Source organism: Archocentrus centrarchus, chromosome 14 (genome assembly GCF_007364275.1).
Source record: "Archocentrus centrarchus isolate MPI-CPG fArcCen1 chromosome 14, fArcCen1, whole genome shotgun sequence".
NCBI lineage: Eukaryota > Metazoa > Chordata > Actinopteri > Cichliformes > Cichlidae > Archocentrus > Archocentrus centrarchus.
In genome coordinates this window covers 10,818,178-10,844,964 of record NC_044359.1, presented here as the reverse complement: position 1 = coordinate 10,844,964, position 26,787 = coordinate 10,818,178, and the positions used below count along the sequence as shown (strand labels likewise).

The following is a 26,787-nucleotide window of genomic DNA, read 5'->3' as shown; positions in this document are numbered from 1 at the left end:
TAGATAGATAGATAGATAGATAGATAGATAGATAGATAGATAGATAGATAGATAGATAGATAGATAGATAGATAGATAGATAGATAGACAGATAGATAGATATGGATACCAAAAAAGATCCAGTGAGATCCTCTCCTCTCTGTATGATACCTGTTGTGCTTTCTGCTTTAGTTATTGTGTTGCTAATTAATTCTGTTAGCTCTTCAATTCACTCATTCATTGCTTCATAAAATCTGGTGTTAATTTGTTGTATTACAGTAATTTCTGGAAAATCACTGTTTCATTATTAATATTTAAATGTATGAAATGCTCTAAATCTAATCAGATTATCTGCTCTCACATGGGGTGGTTGTGATTATTGTGCTCACAAAAAGCTGTAGCTCATTTTTTATTTTTAGTTCTGTTTCTAAGACGGTATCTTCGGTATGTGAGTTCATCTATTGCTTAAACTGTTGCAGGATGGACTCTTTTTACTTTGAAAATGTTTTTGTTAGTTAATTTTTTTTTTCTGCTGTTTGAGGTGCATGAAAAACCCACTGCAATCATCAACAGATCTCCAGACATTATTTGCAGGTGTTGCCGTCTCATAGTTTAATCTACATGGACATGAGGATGTTATAACAAATGAATGCATATGATGCTGCAGTGCTGTCTCATGTCCTGCCATAAAAGACAAAATGTAACTTGTCTGCCCTCCAAAGTTGAACAAACTAAAGCTTGTTTCACTTTCTAAAACACAATTAATTTCCTTTATGAATATGACAGCCCATACTCTTACCCTGAGTGAGATGATTCAAGGCCACCCCGTAGCTTCACTTTAATCAAACTGTGCTTTCTTTTACTTGTATGATAAAGTTTACTAACTGCTGTTTGCTGTGGCCTTACTTCTCCCTCTTGTGATGTATTAAAAATCAAATGGGAGCTCAAAGATGCAAAAAAATTTGAGCAGAATCCTCTAAATGATTAACACAAAGCAACTGGCATGACTTCCTGTCCTAGTTTGGAGAAAATCCATCAGCGCATCCTCATGTCCCAAAATAGCTTTCTAATTGAGAAGGAAGGTGGTGAGGCTGCTTCACAACCCTGATGGCTTCTAAATGTTCAATAATCCCCATCAGATGACACAGGCCATCATAACTAATTAAACTCGGGTAGCTCTCTGCATTGCATTAGTTACCTTGTCACTGTCCGGTGTGGCCTGCTGACACACTTTATCTGTTTTCCAATTAGCAAACAGCAAAGCAGTTCATTTGACATATTTTAAACATAGTGGGTCTGACCCAAATGATTATCTTTAGCCTCTTTTGTTGACATTATCCTCTGATAACAGCTAAATAACAACCAAGGTAACATCACATTAAAGTGACACCAAGTAATCCTTTAAATAATACAATTTTTCTCCATCAAAATAAAAGCTCAAATCATAAGCAATAAAGCACACCTTTGTTCAATTCTCTGCCCTCTGGGATTTTGCAGCTACAGCTGTATTTGCTCTGATATGATCAGTACTGTTGCTTATATTAGATGATGTTAGCTCACCTTAGGGGTGTTCTCTCTAGAAAAAAGGCACAGCATCAGCAGCTTTTTCAGAAGTTATACATCAGATTGCCATCGCCTTCAAAAGCAGCACACTAGCATTTTCTCATCTGTGTATTTGCAACAGAATTACTGACTCCTGGTCATATGCGTATATCAACAACTCACATCCAGTCTCACTAGACTTGTACTGCACTGAAGACTTTAATAATGCAGGGGTCTCAAACTCGCGGTCCGCGGGCCGCATCCGGCCCCGCCCCCTACTTCCGGTCCACAATTTGATGTAAAAAATATGACAATTTGACCCTTTAAGTTACTTTTTTGACATTTCGCTTTCCCCTACAATTAAGATGAGTTAGCAAAATGTCAAAAAGTAACTTAAAGGGCTAAATTGTCTTATATTTTGACATCAAATCGCGGACCGGAAGTAGGGGGCGGGGCCGGATGCGGCCCGCGGACCGCGAGTTTGAGACCCCTGCTTTAATGTATTTCTAAAAGGTATTAAGAGTAAATGTGTTTGCCCAGTAGGGCTGATTCTGATTTAACACAAAGTTGTAGCAATGACAGAAGTCAATGTTTCAAATTTCGATGTTCCTGCAAAGAAGTCACAAACTCTAAAAAGAGGATGCGTCACACACATCTTTAGTCCAGCAGCACAGAGTTTCACAGTGTGCAGCAAACAATCAATGTCACCTACTCAGTAAGTGACCTAATGTGAGCTATGGTCACCAGAGGTGGCAAAAGTACTGACATTCTGTACTTAAGTAGAAGTACAAGTACTTATGTTAAAAAATACTTTAGTAAAAGTCGAAGTACTGGTTCAACTTCTCTACTTAAGTAAAAGTAAAAAAGTACAGGCTCTGAAATGTACTCAAAGTAAGAAAGTAAAAGTAGTTCTTTGGAGGACGTTTCTACCTGCTATTTTTGTGTAAAACTAACCGAACCTTATTATACATTATTGTAATAATATAAAATAAAATTACATGAGAATGCAAACATTATTCCAATCTAAATTTTAATCCTAATGAATGCTCTCAGCTTGAAACTGTTATGTAGGACACAAACTGTGAAAGGGAATTTAAACACAGCTCTGTTCTCTGTGTCCTCCATAGTAGAGGGTGACTGTGCCTCCACCTAAACACCAACATGAGGATACTTAGGGGTTACAGTGGGATTCAGAAGGTGGAGGAACCCTAAGATCAGCTGTAGTGGCTCTGCATGGGGAGAAGAATCACAACTTTCTATTGTAGCTGCAGTAAATGATGTTGGTGTGCAGGCTGTGATCAGCTGACCTGCTGCTGCTGCTCTGAGGTTTACTGCTCTGTGTGGATGAAGTGAACTCACAAAGATGTAACCCAGTATTTCACAGCTATCTGAGCTGATCTCCATCCCCTACACTGACAGCATACAGGCTGTAGAAATGTTGGATTCAGTGAATGAATCTCAGCATCAGCAGCTTTGATTCAGACTCATCTCTGCTGCACTGATGTAACCTGTAACTCTGACCATGAACACAAACACTGTGCTCCAGTCCAACACAGAGCTTTACTGTAAATACAGTACAACAAGCTAACCTATTTATTACACACTAAACTGCAGTATTTTCATAGAATCTTTGAATTACACAAAGTCAGCATACTTCAGTTTATTTTCCAGTCCTTACCTTTAATTCTAACCTCTCTTCTTCCTCTCCTGTCCTCTTTCTCCATCTCTGAGTGAACTTCTCTCTCTTTGCTCTCCCTGAAATACAGCAGCTCTTCTTTTAGCTAGCAGACACACTGTGTGACAAACTGCACACACTTTGTGTGTTTGCTGATATTTGTTGAGCATTTAGAAACGTTGCATTTACCTGCCACACGTTACTCCCTTCATGCTCGCTCCTCTTCAGTAGCGCTAGCTAAGCTGTTTGTGTGCCGCAGCACAACTTACGGACTCGGTCCGGCCCGATTATAGCGCTATAAATGATACATTAATTATATGGGTTTGCGTATTTAATCCCTTTGCACGAGATAAGCCCCGGTGATGGAGGATACACCAGTACGATTGTCTCTTATGTGTTATTATTCCTCCGTTTAGGCTCAGATCGTTTGATGTTTGACGGCGCACTGATCGGAAATGCAAACTTCTTCTGACGTGTTAAAAAGTAACGAGTCTGTTTGAAAATGTAAGAAGTATAAAGTACAGATACTTGTGTAAAAATGTAGGGAGTAAAAGTAAAAAGTAGTCAGAAAAATAAATACTTAAGTAAAGTACAGATACCTGAAAAATCTACTTAAGTACAGTAACGAAGTATTTGTACTTCGTTACTTCCCACCTCTGATGGTCACAATCGCCAACTTTATATTGTTATTGGGCTGTATCAGAGTAGCTTTGTATGATTCACTGTTGGCCTCGGTGTGTCCACTGTCTGAAACAAGCCGTCTTAAGTGGTCATTATACTCGGTTGTGGACACGGACAGCTGAAGACACCAAGCAGTCAAAACTTTTATACTTCCTTGAAATCTGAAGGGTGCAGTGTTGTTATAATGTAAAGTCCACGCTGTCACAAAAAACTGGTGCAAGCTGAAAGTTTGAACAGCAGGTGGGGAGGACACTGTGTGCCTGAGATGACCACATTTAAGGATATCCACTCTCATTTTCAGGGCAAAGAGCAGAAGATACTGCCTGAAACCGAATGTTCTGAACAGTCTGAAGCCTGAGCTTTTGGCTCGCATGGATTACTTGCACATATTCTCAGCTCATTATTTCAAACTTTGGCCTTGTTTAACATTAGTATCCACCACTGTAACAGCATACATATTACAGAAAATAATAACAAGCATGTAAAGTCCTCTTTAGCCTTCCCAAGGTTGATAATGTTCAACATCATGCAGCATTTGCTCATTTGCTACCTAATGCCACAAATGTGGCTAAAGTACAGTGTCGAGCTGAAGTTCCCCCTGGGATGCTAGTCTTTACATTCTTCATTTCTGAAATGCTTCATGTGTCTGCTCGAGTATGTCTGTGCAATATGTCTACACACTAAATGCAGTAAACCCTGACGATGGGCGTCCTTGTTTGATGGTTCAGATAGACGGTGGAGTCTGTGCGACTGATGGGACTGAAAGATAATAGGCACAAAAACGAAGGAAGGGAGGAAGAGGAGGAGGAGGAGGGAGTGTTTGTGCTTAAGAAGTGTGCTCAGGGAGTAGATGAGATGGGGCGGGAGATTTTCTGACATGATTTCACATCAGTCTGATATAAAATGGCAGCAATGAAGGAAAAGCATAATAGGTCAATTTTAAAGAGTTGCTAAATATTTCTTCAGTGGTCTAAAGACAATCTTTGTGAAGTATAATAAAAAGCACATTTCTTTTGATGGCTGCGTTTTAACTAGAAGGATATTAGTAGAGTAAAGGCTAATGCCCTATCTGCCACTTTTAAAGAAAGGGATTCAGACCAACACCAAAATTTTATGGATGGTTTTCCTTTGCACATAGTCCACCTCTCCTCCAAGTTTTATAAAATTCAGCTTATAAGTCTTGCATACCCCCCCCTCAAAAAAAGAGAACAGCATTGAATACATATCCATCCATCCATCCATCATCTATCCATCCAGTCACATTTGTAAAATGTTTTGTTTTGCTGAAACATCCTCCTGCAATTTCTTTCCTCTGTGTTTAAAACACTTCAGGCCGACTATTGATTTCATGAATCAAACAGTATCTGAAGGATCACATTAATGGTTAACTGTTGTTCAGTGCAAGTTGTCTCCTCCGAGTTCTAACTCAACCTGTGCGACCTCCACTAACACACGAGCGCACAGACTCACAAACACACCTCAGGGGGGCAATTATATAACTAGCACACAGATCAGGAGGGGGAGGTGCAGGGAGGCGGAGTGAATAAGACGGAGCAGAGACGAAACTGAATGAAACCAGCAAAGAAATGACATTTAAAACTGCGTGAATAAAAGCTGGTGCTTTTCAGCTTGTTTCATTTTAAGACACCAGAAAAACTGAAGCTATGAATAATCACTGCATTATCTTAACTGAAGCCATAGTTAAGATGTGTTCATCTACATCAGCGGTTGTATTAAATTTCTTTACATGTACATATAGCATCACACAAAGTTGCAGTTGTTGTCGTGCATCAATAAAATGTTTTGCAAAATGTAAAATTGCAGTATTTTGACAGGCTAATGGGGTTACAACACGGGTTGTGCTATTTTTCTGGTCGCAAGCTTGGGTTGGGTGGCTGGACAAATGTCACCATGATTTTAATTATCTAATTTAATGGCATTCCTCTCTGAAAATTAAACTAAAGGTAATTCATTAACTCATAATGCACAGCTGCAGAATCAGAACAAAAAGTAGTTTCTACTTCTTTTTTTGTTTTTGTGTGCTACAGTGAGGCTTTGTATAGAGACGCCTACCAAGCAGATGTAGTGGCATTGAAAACTGTGTAATGTTTTTCTACAGTTTCTGGCTTGACACCAGTAGGCTGTGGGCTTTAATGTATATTTGTTTCTGATTGGTAGACATGTCAGAAGTGAGAAGATACATTATATGGATGAAAGTATCAGAAATAGCAAGCTATCTGGGAGTCCATGCTAGATTAGGCCCAGTCACACAAGCCTAGAGACCAGTCAGCAACCCTCATTAAACCACCAGTTGCTAGGGAAAAAGGTGTATTCCTTGACCAGTTGGCGAGTGGTTGCCAACAGTTGCTGGCAACTAGGTCACACCTTTTGAAATGTTTTGGTCACAGCCGTGAGGAACAACTTTTACTTTGAAGGAGAACAGTCTCCATTTCCAGTTGTGTTGCAGTTTTCCAAGTTTCACTACCACTTGGCAAGTAGTTTGCGAGTGTTTGCAGACAAGACAGTGTCTTCCCTGCAAACTACACGGGACTGCAGCAACCTGAGCTTGTTGGTGTAGCATCCTCTTTGAGACCAATTTCACAGCAACCACCTGCCAACTGGTCGGGGAATACACATTTTTCTCTAGGGACCACAGGTTGCCAGGGGGTCGGTGACCGGCCTGTAGCTCTTTGTGACTAAGGTCTAACCTTTTACAGCTGGTTCACCCTGATAATTTAGAAGCACATAACATTGCCACTTCTTTGCTTATCTTCTACAAGCTACAATGTAACCTCTACCAAATTAAATTAAAATTAATAATAATAAAAAAATAAATAAAATAAAAATTGTGATTAAACAAGCGAGTGTGTGTGCTTGGAAGAGGTCTGCACACACATACACACACCCTCCTACTTTGAATATTTTGTATTCATCACTTGCTTTAGTGGCCTATTGGAAAACTAACATATCACGCAAATCCACTGAAAAGTCAACTCTTCCATCAGCTGTCCTTGCAAACTGCCACTAACAGGAACAGAGAACACAGGGGAAACTTTTCATCAAAAGGCCCGTTGACTTAAATTTAGCAACACGTAACTAACATTAAACATTAACACAGCTAAAATCAAGTAATTTTACTTTGTAAAGACATGAAAATTGCTCAGATTCTGATCTGCAGAAGCAGACTTCTTATGAAAATCCCTCTTCACTCTCACCTCCTCCTTTTCTTAAACCCCCTACATCTCCTCATCTCTCCAACCTCCATCTTCCTCCCTACTTCACCACATTAATCTCTCATTAGGAGCCGCCCCCCCTTTCTCTACATCCTTTCTCCACCAGCTATTACACACACACACACACACACATGAGCATTCTCTGCTGAAAGGTCTGTATATTTTCACCCATGCGGAAGCATCCTCAGACAAATGAGGGGCACGGGCAGCCATTTAAAGGGCAGCGCCACAGAGCAGAAGAGCCCCTCTGAACAGAGCCCATGGAAGGATAGATAATAGACTTAAATAGGGCTAAGGCGCTGCACAACCAGATTGTTTACAGGAATGCCTAAAACACAAATGGGACAGCTTTTTCATGCTTAAACACGAGCAAGAAAAGTGAGCGTTCAGGTGTTAGCAGCACAGAAAATGTAGGTTCTCCTGTGCAGATTGAGCACATATAGGAGGAAGAGGCTGCTTGCAATCTGGATCTGGAGTGACTCAGAGCATCATGCTGAATACAAATGACTCAATGCAGATTAGGATGTCACTGTTTCAATGAAGGCAAAGGCAGGGGCAGCATGTAGGAGGTCATATTAACCCCTTTCGCCCACGCACACGCCTTTTAAAGCCTTTGTCTTGCTTGATGGTTAAGAGGTTACCACGAAACGCATAACAAAGATCGGCTGCATGAATGAAGCGCAGATGAAAAGGTAACACACACCGCTGAAGACTGCAGCTGCTCAGAGGCATATTGATTCGTTTTCATTTTATTTTCTACATGAACTTGTGAGAGTCTGTCCAAATCTAGATTTAATTTGAAGCTGATAATGCACATGTAGGGATCTAATACTCACTTTCACTCTAACTCAGCACTTCAATTACACACTGCCCCTCCACTGCTGGGGGGTTAATTTATTCAATATCCTTTTTCCATCCAAACCCAATCACTCTGGTGTCCACTACATGAAAAAAGTTCACCTTTTCCCCTCAGTTCTCCCAACTCTTCTATCCAATCATCTGCACATGAAGTTATTAAAGGAATACTTATCAGTGATGGTGGGTCCGTACTTTTAAAACCAAAACACACCAAAGTAAGACACACAGCCACTTATGTAATCCACTCAAATGCTACATTTGACTAATTCAACTTAGCAATTGCCAGTTAGTTTTGGTGCCTAAACCTAACCGAACTACAAATGTACTCGTCTTCTGAAACCCTGATGAGGGCTTGTCCTGCTAAGGACAAAAACTGTCCAGACCTCGGTCACACAGCCCTTAGAAACTAATCAGCAACCCCTCACCACCCCCGGTCACTAGAGAAAAATGTGTATTCTGTGATTGGCTATAAGCGGTTGCTGAGCTAAATCAGAGGTGAAAACCTCACTGCGATTGCTTTGGTTGCTAGCAAATTGTTTATCAGTACAAATTGTCCCTCAGCAGCTGAGGGACAATTTCCTCTAGATTTCTGTGTAGTCTGACTTATTTTTGAAACACCAAAGGTTGCCCCCTGCTGGCCATTAGAAAGAATTCAGATTTCAGGCACACGCATCTATGCCCATCTTTTATATACAGTCTGTGTAAACTGAGGTCCATTACTGGATGCTTTCATTGAACTCAGTGTTCTTCATAAATCGTGAAAGAAATTCAAAATGTGAACTGTCACCTTACATAAAATCCAGTGTGGTCTTCCAGCGCAGTCTCATCCTGTCAGCAACAAAGACGATTTTCACTTATTCTCTTCAGACGTGTTCGTCATTTCATTCTCCTTCCTTGTGTAGAATCTGTGCTTAGTGAATAATCCTGTAAAGTATTGCTGATGCTAAATCTCCTCAGTGAAGTACTTCTCTAACCTACTCTATTGTACTGAAAGCAGATGGGCCATCCCAACCTCTTAAGCACTGCATTTGTCACAGTGCCTTTATTTTCTACCTATTTTCACTAATGGTGTGCACAGGCTGCTGTCAGACACACCTGGAAGTTCTTATTGCCTCTCAGTCTGGGAGGGACAAATGGATTAGAAGTCATTCAGGTTCAAGGACTCGGGACAGTAACAGAGCCATTTTGACTGTCCTGAACTTCAGCACATGACCAGGGGTGGCACAGTGACAACAAGGCAGGGAGCCATGAAATGATCACCATGCTGGCTCGGTGCTTTATAATAAATCAGGCAGTCTGTTGCTTTGGCCTGTTACCTTCATCCTTTCCACACATTTAAAAACAGGATTTTTCACACTTAACAGTGGTTTATCAAAAACACACCAGGTTAGAGGCAGGCCATTGGGGCCCGGGCCCATCCAGAAAGGTCACTGGGCTCCCTTAGTTTAATTCTTTCTCTCGTCAGCTTGTGCAGTTCGATTTAAAGCATGACCTCAATCAAAAATTGCAAAACAAATGGAAATGTATTGATATTCTACACTCAGAGACAGCAACTGTCCCAGTGTGTGGTGAGTTCATAAATCCACTTGTTTCTCCTGTTTTGTACTTCATGCTATCTAAGACACGTATTATTTGTACTTTTGAAACTGTGGTTATATTTCTCTTTGAATACATATTGTTAATTCAAGGTTTTTAGAACATGCTGAAGTTTGATAGATTATACGGGTTCACAATGTACTTTAATGTAGGTTTATCCTTGAATATACTGCATAGCCTGTAAAGGATTGCCTACTTGCGTGCATCGTCTTTTATAGCGTGTCAGTGCAAGAGCAATTGTGCACATAAATGACCGTATCAATGCAAGCCTTTCTGTCATAGTTAAATTTTTTATGAAACAGCCAACTGAGGTGAGCCAAATGCTCCCCGTAGTCCCTCACGCTCTGGCACCGACCCTGGCTGACAGACTAAACTTTGTGACCAGCATACATGAATGTTTCATTCTGGGCGTGCTCCAAAAACCTCAAGCTAAATCTGAAGTTATTCTACAGCGACAGCACTTGGTTTGGTAAAATGAGGCAACATTAAAAGTTTCAATTTTCTCAACTTGCTTTATTTTCTTCCAGGCAGCTCAGTACAAATTGTTTCAATGTTTTGACCTCATTATCTGTTTCAGAATTATTCAAGATGCACAGTATCTGATAATTGGTGTAAAAAAAAAAAAAAAAAAAACTTATTGTGTAGATAAGGTCATGCTCCCTCCCTCACCAAGAACAGCAAAATTAAGAAAGTTACTTTAAAAGTTGCAGTCAGTTACAAAGGTTAAGGCTGGATTTCTGCGCTTCCTTAACAACTCCTACGACAATAAAAAGCCAAACTGAATTTAATATATCAAATGAACATGATTGCAGATGGGTTTTCAGTATTTGTACAAATTCCCATAGATAAGATGTCCCTCTGCAAACATTTTCTATGACGGCAAAAATCAGCTGCCTCTGCAGTGAGTCGCTCGCCCCGTGGCTGGACTCCAACTCCATTATGTTGAACTGCAACTGCTAGGTCCCTGCTCTGCTCTGCTCTGCTGTGAATGAGCTTGGCGCTGCATTAACCAGCTCTCTGGTTCTGATTAGCGTGACCCTCCAGCTCACAGCAGATTTCTGCAACAGAACAAGGACTTCTGTAGCCAGCTGATGAAGTTGGAGTCCAGAGACTCTCTGGAGGGCTGCTGAATGCAATTGAGGACTACCACAACAGCAACCTGGTCAGCATAGCAGTAGGGGGAAGTGAAGGGGTGGAGCTACTGAACTTTTAAATCTATGTAGCCCACAAATAAATATTTTTTTTAATTTTGTGACCAAAAAGTTCATCTTACAATTTAGGCCAGTGCAGAAAAGACATTTCTAGGAAGTCAGACTCTGGAGTTGTTCTTTGTCTAAGTTTTGCAGCAATAGTTCACCAAATACCGTTTTTTCAAAAATGTGACACAGTCAGCAAAAAGGTAAGACTCTAAAGATAATTTTGAGTTAGTGTTAGAAAGGTGTGCCCATTAAAGTGGCCAGTGAGAAAATGTGTAAGAGCTAGTCATCGTTTCATTAATAAATGTTTTAGTAATTTTTTTGGAATGACAAGTAATCAGCAAAAAATCTACAAAAGCTCATTTGCTGGAAGAGGTCCAGCTTCCCTCCACAGAGATGAATAAATCCTGGATCCCACTGCTACAACACAAAGTCTAACAAATGTCCTGACCAGTGTTTCATTTGTTAAAGGTAATTATACGAAAGTGTTGCAATTATTGTGATATTGATACATTACTGTGAATTGCTGTATAAATTATGAAAATATATTTTTTTTAGTAGTTTTCAGTCACAGTATGATGCCAGTAACGCCAGTAACCCCACTGTGAATAATAATGAGGTTAAACTGTAAATCAACCTAACGCAGCAGAGTTTATCAGTGTCTGGGTCTATAGAATGATCATCAATGACAATGGGAACATACAACAACATTTGTCCTCGGCTTCCCACCAATTATCCCCATCAGCGTTCCTGACAGCAGCACAGCGAGCCGCTGAATGGACTAATCTCTCTTCACAAATTAGCTCAGTCTCTCATCTCTTCTTCCCAAATGTATGCTATGCCCTTAAATGCCACATGGTCACACTGCCTATTCATAACCATTATCTCAGGGCCTTTGATAATGGAGTGAAAAGGGGGCCAAGAAAGAAAAAGAATAAAGACAGTGGGAAATGTAAAACGGGGGGGTGAAAACTAGCAATGTGGTTCGATCTCAGATTCCCCGCTGGCCCTGAGCTATCAGAGCCATTGATTGGCTCATGTAATTCTGCTCTGATTCGGCTTGGCCAATCAATGGACTGTAGACTGACTTCCTGTGACTGTGCAGCCATTAAACTAAAGGTGAAAATCCCATAGTTTCATACACTTCACTCCCATTCATACCTTTGATAAGTCCAAGCTCTTTTCTTACTGCACAATGTAAATATTGTACTCATTCAAGTATTTATGCATTTATACAAGCCACATTAAAATACTGTAGTAGCGTCCACTGTATACCTCCAGTAATTTAGCATATGTGTAGTACATTTATGTTTTATTTGCTTATTCAGGTATTGTGCCTACTTCTCTTCTTCTTTACTTGTATTGTTTTGTCTGCTGCTAGCTCGATTCCCCATGGAGCTCAGTACAGCTTCATCTTCTGTAATTTCATCTAACAGCTTATTAATAGGCAAAATCTTGTGGATACACTGGTTTTAGTTATAAAAGTATTTGAGCTTAATGCTTCTGTCAGCGTGGCTTCAATGATCTCCGCAGAGAACTGAAAAATGTGCTGTTACAGAAGAAAAGCAGAGCTTCTCATTTGCTTTGTGGAGAAAAGTACAGTTTAGATAAAGCTGCAGCTGTTTTCAGGGGGAATCTAGTCACGAAATTGCCCGAAGTTTTCCTTTTTCACATGTAGCGCACAGCAGGTGGTAACTCACCTCAGCCGTGTTCTAACCATTGGAAGCGTGGTTTAGACGAGGGAAGCTGCATGACTAAAGAGTGCAGGAGGATATACTCAAAAAGTGCAATCAAATACAGACTCTGCACAAGGGAACCAGCAGGTTAGAGACTGAGTTGCACATGTGGGTTTTCACATGCACCTCCCTGCCAGGCGATGGCTACCAAAGTTCAGGGCTGCAGTGCACATGGTAAGAAATGGCTCATTGTATGGAGTGTTGGGGACACCAATATTATGCGGGGTTGAAAGGAACAATTTAGTTCTGGGCGGTATGACCAAAAAAGTGATATATATCAGAGTTTGTTTTTGTGTTTTAAAGATTCTGGCAGTCTCACAGTATATCACATTAATGTTATTACAGTTCATTTTTGCATGTAGCGACAGAGCCCCTCACAGCTGTTACTAGACTGCATCACCCAGCATGCCGTTCAGCAGGGTAATCTTATGAATGTTCGGTACAACAAGTTTATGTGTCACAAATTATGTGATTTGGTTGCAAGATGTTTATGCTGTTGAAGAGAGTTATAGATTATTATTATCTGTTGTCTTGTATTTGCAGCACATGATTAGAACTAGCAGATTGATCACTGGGGTCCAATCTGTGTTGGTTTACAGTAGCTGTCTGTCCTACCACACCACGAGGTAGAAGTCTGGGGTCACGCAAGTGTCTGTCCCGCCGAGGAACGGGAACAAAGCTCGGTGTTCAAAGAACCCTGGACAATCTCATCAGACTCATAGGTTGGTTAGCCATTCAGTTAACTGGAACCGTGGAGCTCCATATAAACTAAAACTTCTTTTTACTCCCTGTGCATGATCTCCTTCACTGTGTCCACAATTCTCCTCTGTGTTTTTCCTCCTGCCTGGCAGCTCATTATATTGCTATATTATTGCTCATTATATCGACAATCCCTCAGACCTCACCTTGCCTCTCTAACGCTGTCTCCAAACTGCTCAACCTGAGCTGTCCCTCTGATATACTCATTTCTAATCTTGTCCATTCTGGTCACGCTCAATGAAAATCTGAACCTCTTGAGCTCTGCCACCTCCAGCTCTGTCTCTATTTTTTTCAGTGCCACCTTCTCCAAACCATCCATCACAGCAGGTCTCACTACCATCTTGTAAACCTTCCCTTTCACTCTTGCTGCTATCCTTCGGTCCCAAATCACCCCTGCTACTTGTCTCCACCCACTCCTCTCTGCCTTCACTCTCTTCTTCACCTCTCGTGTGCACTGTCTGTTGCTTTGGAGGGTTTATCCCAGGTATTTAAACTCATCCACTTTCATTATTTCTGCTCCTTGCATCTTGACCATTACACCCGTCTCCATTCTCATTCTGTCTTGCTTCAACTTACTTTCATTCCTCTTCTCTCTAGAGCATACCTCCACCTCTGCAGGCTCCCTTCAACCTGTTCCCTACTCTCTCTATAGATCACAATGTCATCTGTGAACATCATAGTCAGCCCTGTACCCTTTGCATCACCACTGCAAACAGTCCAGTCTATAATTGTTATTTTCTGGCCATCATGTTGTCTCATTCCACTGCAAATAAACATCTATAATCATCTCAGAAATCTGCGCCTCTGAAAGGTTTCTTCTCTGTATAAGTGATATCTAGTGAGAACAGACCACTCTTAGCTAATTTGAAATCATTTTAAGATGTTAGTTCACCCAAATGTGAAAATTAAAAATTGTGGAATTTAAAAGCTTAGAGTAGATATGAGCTTGAAATTATCATGCAAACTTAAAATGTAAGACAAAATACCTCGGGGTGTTTCAAAACATTTCACTCTCTTTATCTGATCACAGCATTGCTGAGCTCTCTGTGGTCATCACACTCACACACAGACGCACACAATTCACCCCCTCCATTACCAAAACAAACATAAAAGCACTTCATTGTCTGCTTAATTTAGTCATTGATTTTTTTATCACCAGATCACACCACAGATAGCGGGAGACGTCAGGCTGTCATGTTTTATGGTCTTTGCAGGAACTCCCACATCTCTGCGCTCGCACACACACACACACACACACACACACACACACACACACACACACACACACACACACACACACACACACACACACACTCGGGCTGAGGGGAGAGTGAGAAAAAGGGAAAGAAAGAAGATGTTTCCCCAGGGATCATCACTAAAAATCACTGCCTACTACTGTTAGGAGATCTAACCATGGCAGTGTGTGCGTGATTGCTGTTTGTGTGTACAGCTTCTGTCCCCTTTGGCATGTGTGGCTTTGCTCAGATCAGATGCGAACCAGCACACTCACAGACAGCAGTGCTGCCACATCCTCACACGCGTACACTGAGCTGTTTGGAGGGACACACACATCCCAAATATGTGTCATTTTGGGGACGACACCTATTGTATTACTATAATTTAACCTCATTACTATTTGTGCTACCAGAACAAACAAACAGAGGGTTTATCAAGCAAACAGTTGCTGATCTTCTTAGTTATCCATCTTTAAAATGATGAATTCACTGTCTGTCTATTAAGATAACACTGTGTAAAACAAAAGCTAACCCCATCTGAAATATCAGTAATTACCCCTCACTACACAGGAAACCTGTGTGCATCCAGCTGTGTTATCTACAACTCAAATTTGAACTCAGAAGCCGGTCTGTAAACTGTGTCTTTGAATCTATTTCACCATTCGTTTTTCTTTTCTGAGCATTTATTTAGAACCCATGTTATTACCCAAAGACATGTATTTCTACCCATCTAAACAAGTCAGCAATGAAAAGTAGTACTTCTAAAAACACTGCTGACCTACAGCACCACTTTAAATTGGTCAGTACAGTTCCAGGATAGATACTGGAACTTAAGACACCAGTTTAAATAAAACATCATCAAACAATACTGACAATATATCTAATACGTGAATGGTGTCCTCACTTGGTTAGCCTCTTAAATGACGTTGCACATTTTGCCATTTTGCAGAGGAAACCCCTCAAAATTCACAAACACAACATGAAACCGTGTGACGGACTTACAGGCGTTTGTGACGGCGAAGCTGTTGGCCGTCTCGATGTTGTCCACGTGAGGCACCAGGTTGAACGGGGCTTCCGAGGCGTTCGGGCTGGTGTTGTGCAGGAAGATTGCCAAGCGAAAGGCGGTGTACTCCTGATCAGTGTTTCTGATGAACAGACCACCTGAAGAGAGGCAGGAGAAATGAGAGCTCAGTGAAGAGCATGTTCTTTGCACCTCACCTTCAAGTTTAAACCTTTTCTAGACAGATTAGTTATTGTCGACTGTAGTGCAGAAATATGGAAAGCAACATATTTAACACAAGTCAGTGCCCGGGTTTATTGCCCGCGTGGGTGCAACTTACCTCAGTCCCATCTGCAATGTAGTATAAAAGATTTCAGAGAAGGCATACCACTTCTGTGGGGAGAGCTTTCAATCTTTAGATTACAGTTAAATTAAACTTCTCCTGCTGTGCTGTGCTGTGCTGTGCTGAGGGCTACCTGCAGGCTCCTCAGGGGCTCAGTGCCTTTAGAAACAACACATACAATCTTTTTCTTCTCTGACGCTCGTTTCAACAGGATGATGATACTGAAAAAGGCTTTGAGGTACAGAGATGCTCAGCAAGGCTATATTTGGGCACAAGGCCCAAACACTGGTATATAGCAGCTAAACATGTTGATCAGTCATTTATTTCTCACAAAGGAGTTGGCATTTTAAATATTTTCAGATGAGCATGTTACAAAAAGTACCATTTTATATAAACAGAAACAAGGTACCAAACCTTGAGCCAGACCTGCAGTGGCAGTAAAGGAAAGGTCCAGAAAGACAGATCCATCCTCTGCAGATCACAAATGTGTACCCAAGGGTTTGCCAGTCTGTCACATACAGGGTTCTAGCCAGCAGCTGATCACCCGGGCTGAGATTTTCAGCAGCTACCAGAACACTATGGTAACAGTTAGCTAGTAACGAGGCCATTAGCATTAGCAAGCTGTTGTTCGTGGACATGGGTGCAGCGATAGTTCAGGAAATAACCCTGAGGACTTTTCAGTCAGCACCAAAGTGCCTGACTGACTGAAATTACAGTACAGTATTACTCACTTGTTTAGGGTTTAAAACAGGTGATATGAAGCATTTGAGCAGCTAATAGTGTTTTTTTTTTTCTTTTCTTGTTATAACAAACTCCAAAGCATTAAGGAAAATTTTGTTAGCCCTTCACAGACTTAGTATCAAAGAGAAATCATAGAGGTTCCCACAAATGATTGCACAATGTATAAAATGTAATAAAAGAGCAGTATCGGTGTGGTAAATCACACCTTCAACTTCCTGCTATGTCTGAAAAGTAAAGAAAAGTCCGTCTTAATAGTAAAATCTAGCTGCTCCTGAGGTATCACTAGGCTCTGTAGCATGGATGTGGCCTGCTTAACATGCAAGATCTTTTTTGTCTCATATTAATGCAAGCATAGTAGGTGATAATATTCACCAAATATCCTTCTGCATCAACCCAGATTTTCATTCAGTTTTCTATGCAAGAGTAGCTCCAGTGTCATAAATCAGTTTGGCATCAGAGATAAGATTTTTGTTTCTTGTCCTCTTGTATTACAGCCTCTTTCATATACAAAGATCTCCACCAAGCTATTCACGGCTGTGCAAATGTCAGTAGTGTTTTTAGGTTAGAAGCAGTTTGTTTCACATTTCAAAATCTGACTTAGGGCTATATTTCTTGGGATGAGACAGTGTAAATGTCATTTAGAGCAAAATGCCAGTGTGTTCTTTTTATGGCTGACCTCTTTAAAAGGTAAACTTTAGAATATTTTAACCACACTGTGGAGACCAGTCATCTAAACCTTCTTTTGATTTTAATCTGATTTCCATTCTGAGAGTTTTTTTAAATTTATTCCTGATTTGAAATTTATCCCTTTTCCAGTTGCTGCTGAATAGAAAAGCGTTGACCTAAATCCAGTTTATTTAGACTTCTGAAATTCCCTTCATCTAGATGCAAACATAAAATGAGATTCAGTAGAAAACCAAACACTTTAGGGGATTCAGACTTTGAAGTTTCCTGACATATGGTTTGCTGAAAACAAGACCCTGGTGGCTCCAACGTGCCTGCTTGTTTGTGACCCCATTAACACCTGCGTGACTTCTCATCACGTCTTTGAATTTAATCCAAGCTATGACACCTGACTGTGTACGTATCCCACGTGATCTTTTTTCTAAGTTTCTATGTAGAATCCTCTCAAAGTGGAAACAGCTCGTGGCATCTCCTCTTCCTCTTCCAGTCTCGCTAATCAGGCTTACATTCCTTACTGTGAATAATCAATAGCAGGAGCAATAGCCTGGAAACCCAACTCTCATCACTACGCTCACCTAAAAGAATCAGATTTAGGTGAGCATTCAAGATCCTGAGCGGACTTTGTTCTTAAAAGATTATTCACCCTTTACAATTTGCATTTAGACTTGGCTGAGGCCTGTCAGTGGGTCAGATCCTGATTTATATTTCTATATAACCTAATTAACTGGGACGATACACATTAACACTCTTTGACTCAAATAAAATACCATCAGAGCGATGTATGTGTGACTTTTAGCCACAGCTAGTGAGTAGTCCATGTCCCTGGTTAGGCTTTTAAAGTGATGCTGTTTGGCTGACCTGGTTACAACACGTTCTGTGTGCATTCACACCGGCACTAATGCACACTATTCCTTATCCAGAAGATATCCAGATACAGATTAAATATTCCAGCAGCAGGTGCAGATGGAGCCTTAATGTGAGATGGTAACTTATTTTTGGATGGAATATTATTTCTCAAACTCATGGCTTGCTTTTGTGATGGATTTAAATCTGCGTGCTTTGTGAACGCACAGAATCTGGCCTTTGTCATCCATCCATGCATCCATTTTATTAACCATCTATCCCAGCTGCCACGGGGCAAGAGGCTGGGAACACTCTGGAAAGGATGGCAGTCCATCACAGACCTAATGCATAGAGGGAGACAGACAACCATTCACACCTACAGCCAATTTAAACTCACCAGTTAACCTAACACACATGCCTTTGGACTGTGGGAGGAAAGCTGCACAGGAATGGGGAGAAAATACAAACTTTACACAGAAGGACACCAGGCAGGTTCAAACCCAGAACATTAATAATCATAAAGATGGCCATAGCAGTAAATTTTGCTGCCATGCAGTGTATGGCAGCGGGACATATTTGTCTGCTGGCAGACCCTTCACAGCCCTTCAAAAATAAGACAGGTCAGAAAATGAATGAGAAATGGGATTTATAATTCTGAGGACGTCTCTGCATGCATGACTTCATCTTTTGGCAGCTGTGGTGCATGTTGGCTGTGACTCTATTTGTCCACTTGTTTCTGGGTTGCATGCGCGTGTACAAAGCAAATTTCCTGCTGCTAATAAGTGTTGATTTCAGTGACGATTATTTGAAACTGACAAGTGTTGATCGGGGAGATGTTTGCCCTCTCTGAAGGCTGATGCAGCTCAAAAATGCTAAATGTAGACTAGCGGGTGTGGATTTTTACACTCCCAGAGGACAACCAGCCTGAGATGGGAAATATGATGACACAGGGATTACATCAACAGCGATGACGTTTGTCAAGCGATAATGAGAATAAGTTATGATTTTAAAGAAATATCAGGAGACCGTTTACAATAGCTGGGAAATTATGAGTGAAATTCCCCCCACACCAGTTTTGCTTACGTCAGCAGCAAATTAAATGTTTTACATGTTGGCACGACAATTTCACAGATGCAGGTTTAAACCCCCACCAATGCAGCTCAAGTGCCCTCAATTCCAGGGGTGCTGCTCTGTAACAGACCCTGACCTCTGCCCTCTCTGGGTGGCCTGGGGATTGGAGTATCACGTTGATATAAAAGGACAAGGAGAATCATTTGAACAGCTTGTCATTTTTCATCAGCCTGACTTGTATCTGATGTGCCTCAACTCTTGTCACAAGCAGGGGTGCAGCTAAGGGTAAACCCACAAAAAAAGAAATGTCAGTGTTGGACTTCAGAATTAAGGTTTGACTCTTGAAACAATTGAAATATAAACGTGGATAGCAGATTTTTGCAGGAAAACGCACAAACACTACTTTTCTGATGATTGTTTGGGGGGTGGTAATGATTAACGAATGATTAACAAATGGAGGTCACGGTTGGGCCCGTTTTCCAGCTCCCTGCCTTTAAATGTACCCAGTAAATCTGCCTGCTGGTGTAATGAAAACCATGAATCCGTCAGCTTTATTCCCTCCCATGAGAAACCCGGTTAAATTAAAACACAGAGATGCTGAAAAAGAGTGTGAAACTGATGACAAATTGGGGGAAGCGGTGCAGCTGTAAGGCATTTGGGAGCGTGGCAGCGGTTTATTATAAGAGCGGGGTCTGCGAGAGTGTTAACAGCAGTCAATGCACAGGCAGCCTGCATGGGGAATACACACAGACTTTGCTGTTTTGATCTGCTGCAGTGGCGTGCAGAGTGCACCGGGATACACACAAATGCAAAGCGCACTAGGTGTGTGCGTGTGTGTGCTAAGCATGCACAGCTCCAACGGAGCACAAAACCCTGTCTTCATGTCATGTTTTAAAGAAAAATTTTAAAAAGACTGTGGGGGAAAATCCGCAATGCCCACTTTGAGTAGTACCGGGGTGTTAAATGGCAGGTCAGAGGCAGCAGGCAGGACGTCCACAGGATTCATTCACTGGATTTATTTTGTGGTTGGAGCTACCATAAAACGCTCACACTTACCGATCTGAACGCTGCTCGGGAAAGCACCCATTGTCAGTCCCCAAAAGCCAGAGAACATCAACAGAATCAAATCTCGAGAAGAAATCCTCATTTTGTTCAGGTTACAAACTGATTAAAGACATCGAGCAGGTTTAATTAACACCCCCGGTGCAAAGCCAACATCACAAGGTAAAATTAAAAATAAAAACAAAGAGATTAAAAAAAGAGAAAGAAATCAAATGCCGGTTAAATATCCATGTCTGCTTTGGGTGGCTTTTTCTTAGATATTCCCCCCGCAGTGCCGCTCGTTTGTGCCGTCAAACTGCGTCCGTCCGTCCGGCGCTGGAGATTTTGCGCACAACACCACCAAGATGAGGAGGGAGGGAGGGAGGGAGGAGGACGACGAGAGGTGGGGGGGCATCAGCCAGCGGCGGCCAGTGAGTCTGGATGCGGCTCAGCTCACATCACAGCAAGAACACACATGCGCCTTTTACCCGACCCCGGGCAGGCAGGCAGGCAGGCGGGCGGGCATGCGGGAGGGACGTCAGTCACTCAGCCCGCGCATCAGCACCGAGCGGCGGAGAAAGTCCCCACAGCTCCTTTAACACCAAAACTTCAAGAACCGCTGCGAGTGCCTGCGAAGATGGATGTCTGACAGATATCTGTCGCACATCATTACGGATAGATCGTCTTGCACGGGCAGATAAACTTAATCAAAAACCCCAGTGTGTCCTCTGAGTCATTCTGCATACAGCCTTTAGGGTGCAATTTAAGATAAGCTGCGCAAATTGCAGTAATTAATAAAATTATAATGAGCAAGTTAAAATTGGGGGCTTATTTTCTGTGAACTGCCTCTTAACTTAAAAAAAATCATGCTGAGTTGCTTAAAGTAGTCATTCTGCCCATTTAATGGTTGCTACCATGTGACATTATTTATTCACATGTATAAAACTCTTACACCAACAAATAAACATTTGCATTATTGCTTTGAACGCTTCAGAAATGCATTTCAACAAAAAATGAATGTATATAAGGGAAAATGGGGTTTTAAAAAAGTCCAGCAATTAGTAAGTCAGGTTAGCCCAGCATGAACACGGGTCACCAAAGTTTGCACTACTCCTTTAAGCTGCAGCAGAGACGAACTCAAACTTTGTCACTTTGACCAAACAACACAGACTTTCAGCAGCACTGCTTCTGTGTCCCCAGATATACAATTTAAACAAACTAATTTGGAAGTTTTGTCTGCATCCTCCAAGATAAAATAAAATCCAATGATCTGAGACTTTAAGGAAGTGTAGCTATTTGTCTCCTTGCGGTGGTTCAGCTAAAGCAGGAACTGCAGGGGACACTGAGGCTGCTTTCAGTTCAAGTTCTGCTGATTTTGAAGTTTGTAGTTGCCGCAGGTATAGACCCGACTGAAAATGAGTAATTATGTGCAAGGCTCCCGTCGGAAGCAGTGCCTGGAAGCTGATTTTGCTTTTGTGAATGTGAGCAAGACTGAGTGCCTTCCAGCAAATCTGAAAAAAAAAAACACAACTTCTTATCTTTTTTTTTTGAGAGAAATATATAATTTAAAATTCAGACTGTATCTTTACAAGATTACTCAGTGCCATCACTCATAATACTGTGAAACTGAATCCAAATAAAACTACAGAAAACCAGACTACTACTTAAGATTACATCTCTGACTCACAAACAACAGATAGCCAAGCCAGGTCCTGACCATTTTCCCTCAATAGATGATTAAAATAAAAGTGATTCTTGAATCATGATTAAATAATCATTTGAGTTTTTCTTGGAGCTGATTCAGCCTCTCAAATCAAAATAACTGATGTTTTGTTACTTTGAGCTGAATATTTGTACTATTGTTTGGATAAAACAAGATATATGATTGTTAATGAAAATGTACGAGTAATGGGCACTGCAGGCATTTTTTAAACTGCTTTGACATTTTATATGTGAAATGCTTTATTAATTAATCAAAAAAAAATTTGCAAATTGATCAAGTAAATAATATGTCAAGAATAAAAGAATAGGAAGAGGAGCTGAATACAGAAGCAAAATGAGACTTTGGGAGGACTTTTTAATGTAATCTTAGAGTTTACAGGACAACACAGATATAAAAGCAGTTTTTAATTTTAACTAATGCAACAGATGTAAATGTCACAGTTTTCAGGCAGTAAACTTTAGACTTAGTCTTTCATGGTTTCTTACAGAACTTTTTGTGGGAAATATTGTACAGAAAACAATATGTACAAATTTTCAAATATAAGGTTGAAAAATGTCTTATTTGTTGTGGTGAGTGCAAAAAAAAAAGTTAATTTTGAAAGCCAGTGTGGAAACTGGACTTGATTTGTGGTCGTCAACTGTAAATATGAGAATAAAAAGGTTTTGAGTCTGTTTTTGAATGCAGACACAGTTGTAATTGATCTCAGGGCAGCAGGCAGCTTGTTCCAAAGAACAGGACGACAGTAGCTGAAAGCAGCCTCAGCACACTTAGATCTAATTCTACAAAGAGTTACCAGCTCTGCACCTGATAACCTGAGAGGTCTGATCAGGTTATAGGGACATAGCAAGTCAGTGATGTACTGGGGGACAAAACCATTGAGTCCTTTATGAACTAACAAAATGATTTTTAAGGGTAATTTAAAGATAACAAAGTGACTTCAGTACTGTGGTAATACATTCATATTTCCACGTCTGTGTAAGGACTCAGTGACAGCCTCTAAAATGAATAAACAAATTCAAACAAGAGCAGCCTCAGACTGAATATGTACCATCACTAAGGCTGAAAATTCCCTCTAAATGGCAATGAACCTTTCCAAAGATTCCTGAATCGATATTGGGACCTGTATTAGTTTTCCAAGTTACTTTTAAGCTGGCCTGAATCCCTCCTCTGTCCTAATTTTCACGCAAAGTTTAAAAGATATAATATAACGGGGTGCCCGTGTAGCTCAGTGGTGAAGGAGGCGACCACATACATACGCTGCGTTGCGGTTCGGGCAGTGCGGGCTCGAGTCCCAGCCTGTTGCTAGCCTGCTTGCATGTCCTCCCCTGTCTCCTTCCACTGCCAGTAAAGCTGCTGTGGCCAAAAAAAAAAAAAAAGATGTACCCAATCACATTAAAAATAAACATCCATGCTGCAGTTCTTTTCTATATCCCATTATATGTGTGGCTGCAGAGGTCGGATTTTTTCTCATAGAGTTATTATTAATGCAATTCTCTGCATCACTGGGTGTGGGTGTGGTGTGGGACAGGGAAGTGCCAGGAAAAGGTGCTAGGCTTCCACTGACTGCTAAGCAGATCACTCACTTTCTTTTTGCAGTTGTTTGCTGTATCACACAAATGTCCAGTAATGTGGGATCGTTAGTTTTTAACTCTTATCCAAAGTTTATTCTACTTGTGATAATCTCAAAAAGTATCATCAAAAATGTTTTATAGCAATGCTATTCCTTTGGAAATATTTGCTTGGGGAGCACTTAAACATGATGCATTAAAAGCACACAGTTGTTTGTCCCCAAGTATGAGCAAGACAGTGAAACAGATGGATTCAGTCAGTTCCATGTTCAACTAACTTGAAGTTTTTGCACACACATTTCGCATTCTTGGATTTTATTGTGTTGAGGATGTCTGAGTATGCTGTAACATATTTAAGCAGGCATCTTTCAATCAATATGGATATAATAAGAAGACTGAATTAGGCAGCAAGTAGCTAAAATTAGCAGATGTAACTATGCTGACATATCCAAACAAATGCATGTTACTGGAGTTTTATGTCAGCTATAGCAAAGTTATCAGAAATATTTCAAAGGATTTTTGTAGTCTTTTGAGAATCATTGTGCTAATCTAGGTAGTTTATGCCAGTAGAAAAACTTACCAGGATTTTAATGTGTATGAGACTGGAGCTGTCCGCAGTGCTGAATGCTTTTATGGCAACTCTCAGAAGGGTTCTCGGCATCCTTTCAGAAACACACAACACCCTTAAATTAACAGTTCACCATTGTGAAGAATGGGCTTATTTGCTTTCTTCTTGAGAGTTGGGTGAAAAGATTGAGCCCAATTGGCTCTCTGTGAGTTATTTACTGAGCTGCAGTCAGATTAATATGGCATAGTTACTGGAAGCAAGCGAAGGACAGACTGGCTGTGTTGAAAACACCTACTGATACCTCCAAAGCTCACTGATAAACAGATTGCATGTATTTGTTTGATCCACACACAAATACAAATGTAAAATGGCAATCCATCCTTCCAGCACTGCTGCAGCACTAGAAGGCCCAATGTACAGGTGCTGGTCATAAAATTAGAATATCATGAAAAAGTTGCTTTATTTCAGTAATTCCATTTAAAAAGTGAAACTTGTATATTATATTCATTAATTACACAGAGACTGATATATTTCAAATGTTTATTTCTTTTAATTTTGATGATTATAACTGACAAATGGTAGGGTCAGAATTTAGCATAAACAGCATGAAAGCATTGATCCATCCTGTCTTGTATCAATGATTCAAGCTGGCTGTGGTGTAATGGTGTGGGAGATATTTTCTTTGCATACTTTGGGCCTGCATACTTTGCTGCTGACCATATCCATCCATTTATGACTGCAGTGTAACACACCATGTCACAAAGCTCAGATCGTCTCAACCTGTTTCCTTGAATATGACAATGAGTTCACTGTACTCAATTGGCCTCCACAGTCATCAGATCTCAGCTCAATAGGGCACCTTTGGATGTGGTGGATGAAGAAAATCTGCAGCAACTGTGATTTTGGTCCATGTCAACATGGAATGTTTACAGGAATGTTTACAGCATCTTGTTGAATCTGTGCCATTAAGAATTAAGGCAGTACTGAAGGCAAAAGAGGATCCAACCCAGTATTATTAAGGTGTATCTAAAATACCCAGTGAGGGTGTTCTGGCTGTAAACATTATTAAAGTAATTTTTCCACACAGGAAGCACGTGCCAATTTCATAACAGCTGCAGATCTTTAAGGCTGAAATTAACAACCTTGGACTGCAGGGATGAGAGAAAAAAGGAGATTTCATACCTTTCTCTGAGAGAAAGGCACAAAATTTCCTTTTCATTTTTATCAGCCTTAAAGGTGATCTGAAAATCTCCAGTGAATTTTGACAATTTTCTTCCACCTAATCTAAAATGTGTAAAAAAAAAAAAAAAAAAAAAAAAAAAAAAGAGTCAGTGATGTTATTGATCCTGTTCTAAAAATTCTCGACTGAAATGCAACAGAAATTAAAGCTACATTAGTTTTAGTGGTAGTAGTATGTGGTCTGTTCAGCCGATGTGCTTGGTCACCTTAAAAAAAAAAAAAATGGCATGTGAATACATAATAGGACACACACACACACACACACACACACAAATGTGTGTGTGTGTGTGTGTGTGTGTGATCATTTAGAATTAGTCTTAGGCTGTGGTCTCACAGGCCTAAAGATGGGTTGGCTGAGACAAATAATTAAGGCAGCTCTGAAGATAAAAGGGGGTCCAACCTGGTAATTGTGAGGTATAACTATAATAAAGTGGTTGGTGAGTGTATATAAAGTGTAACACATTTGGCTGGTTTTTCCAAAGAAAGACAGGCCACAATGCAAAGCAGAAAAAGACAGAGAGGATGGAGCCTCCAGCTCACTGCACTGGTGGTGCTGGTTTCTAAAGATTTGAACTACACTTCCAATTCTATCACCAACTGTCAAACTTGACTGAAGCAAAACAATAGAAATGGTGTTTCTGTAAGTTAGTTCTTTTATTCCACTGCCAGCTGCTCCTTCAAAGTATGAAAACAAATAACACACTGTTCCTGTTGTGAGCACATTGCGTGCTGTGGAAACATGGTGCCAAGGCACAGAGAATAATGTGGGCATCACAGATACTTCAAACATCCTGACTGACCAGTCCTCTGTGATTGGGAATGGATCATGACTGGAAAATGTCTATGCAACAACAAACTGTATTAAATGCTTTCTTCTCTGCAACAAAATGTGCTTTAGGTGCAAATTAAAAAGTTTAAACTTTTTCATGTTCAAAGACTGGAAAGAAGAAAGGCAGCGTCAGAGTACGAGTTCTGAAACTGGACAGATGATCATCAAAAAAAGTTGTTTGTTTTGAATAAACTTTTAAAGATAAATATTTTGTTTCCAGGTGTGAAATTTGCATGTGTTAAAGCAAACAGCTGCAGAAGGACAGAAATTTGGCAGACTGGATGTCAGTGCAGATTGTGAAGATCCGCACCAACTAAACAGCACGAATAAAATAAGTTTAACAAAAATGAATGCTGAAATCATGACTGAGATTCAGAAAGTCAATTTTTATGCACTGAAATTACTTAAACCCAGCAAAATGTAAAATCTAAAACACATGCTTTAAATAAGCAGTAATGAGCTGTATGTGAAACTCATGTACAGCGCTGTGATAAACCCTTGACTATCTACTATCTCAACCACAGTCATGGTGCTATTAAATATGCCTTACGCTCTTTCCTCTCAGCATTATATAACACACAGCTTCTCTTCTATTATCTCTTTAATTGCACTGCAATTTTTCTAACACATCCGCCACACAGAGGCAT

General features: G+C 40.6%; 1 protein-coding gene across 2 annotated transcripts in view; it reads right to left on the bottom strand.

The window, feature by feature from the left end:
* gria4b (glutamate receptor, ionotropic, AMPA 4b) overlaps positions 1-20,590 on the bottom strand; it is a 177,785-nt gene extending 157,195 nt beyond the window's left edge. For both annotated transcript variants that reach the window (XM_030745811.1, XM_030745812.1), the window contains exons 1-2: positions 20,229-20,590; positions 15,493-15,651 (exon numbers count right to left, since the gene is read on the bottom strand). In XM_030745811.1, the coding sequence (XP_030601671.1) occupies positions 15,493-15,651; positions 20,229-20,319 (250 nt within the window). In that variant the 5' untranslated portion in view covers positions 20,320-20,590. The remainder of the gene's footprint in view (positions 1-15,492; positions 15,652-20,228) is intronic.
* Positions 20,591-26,787: the final 6,197 nt, after the last annotated feature.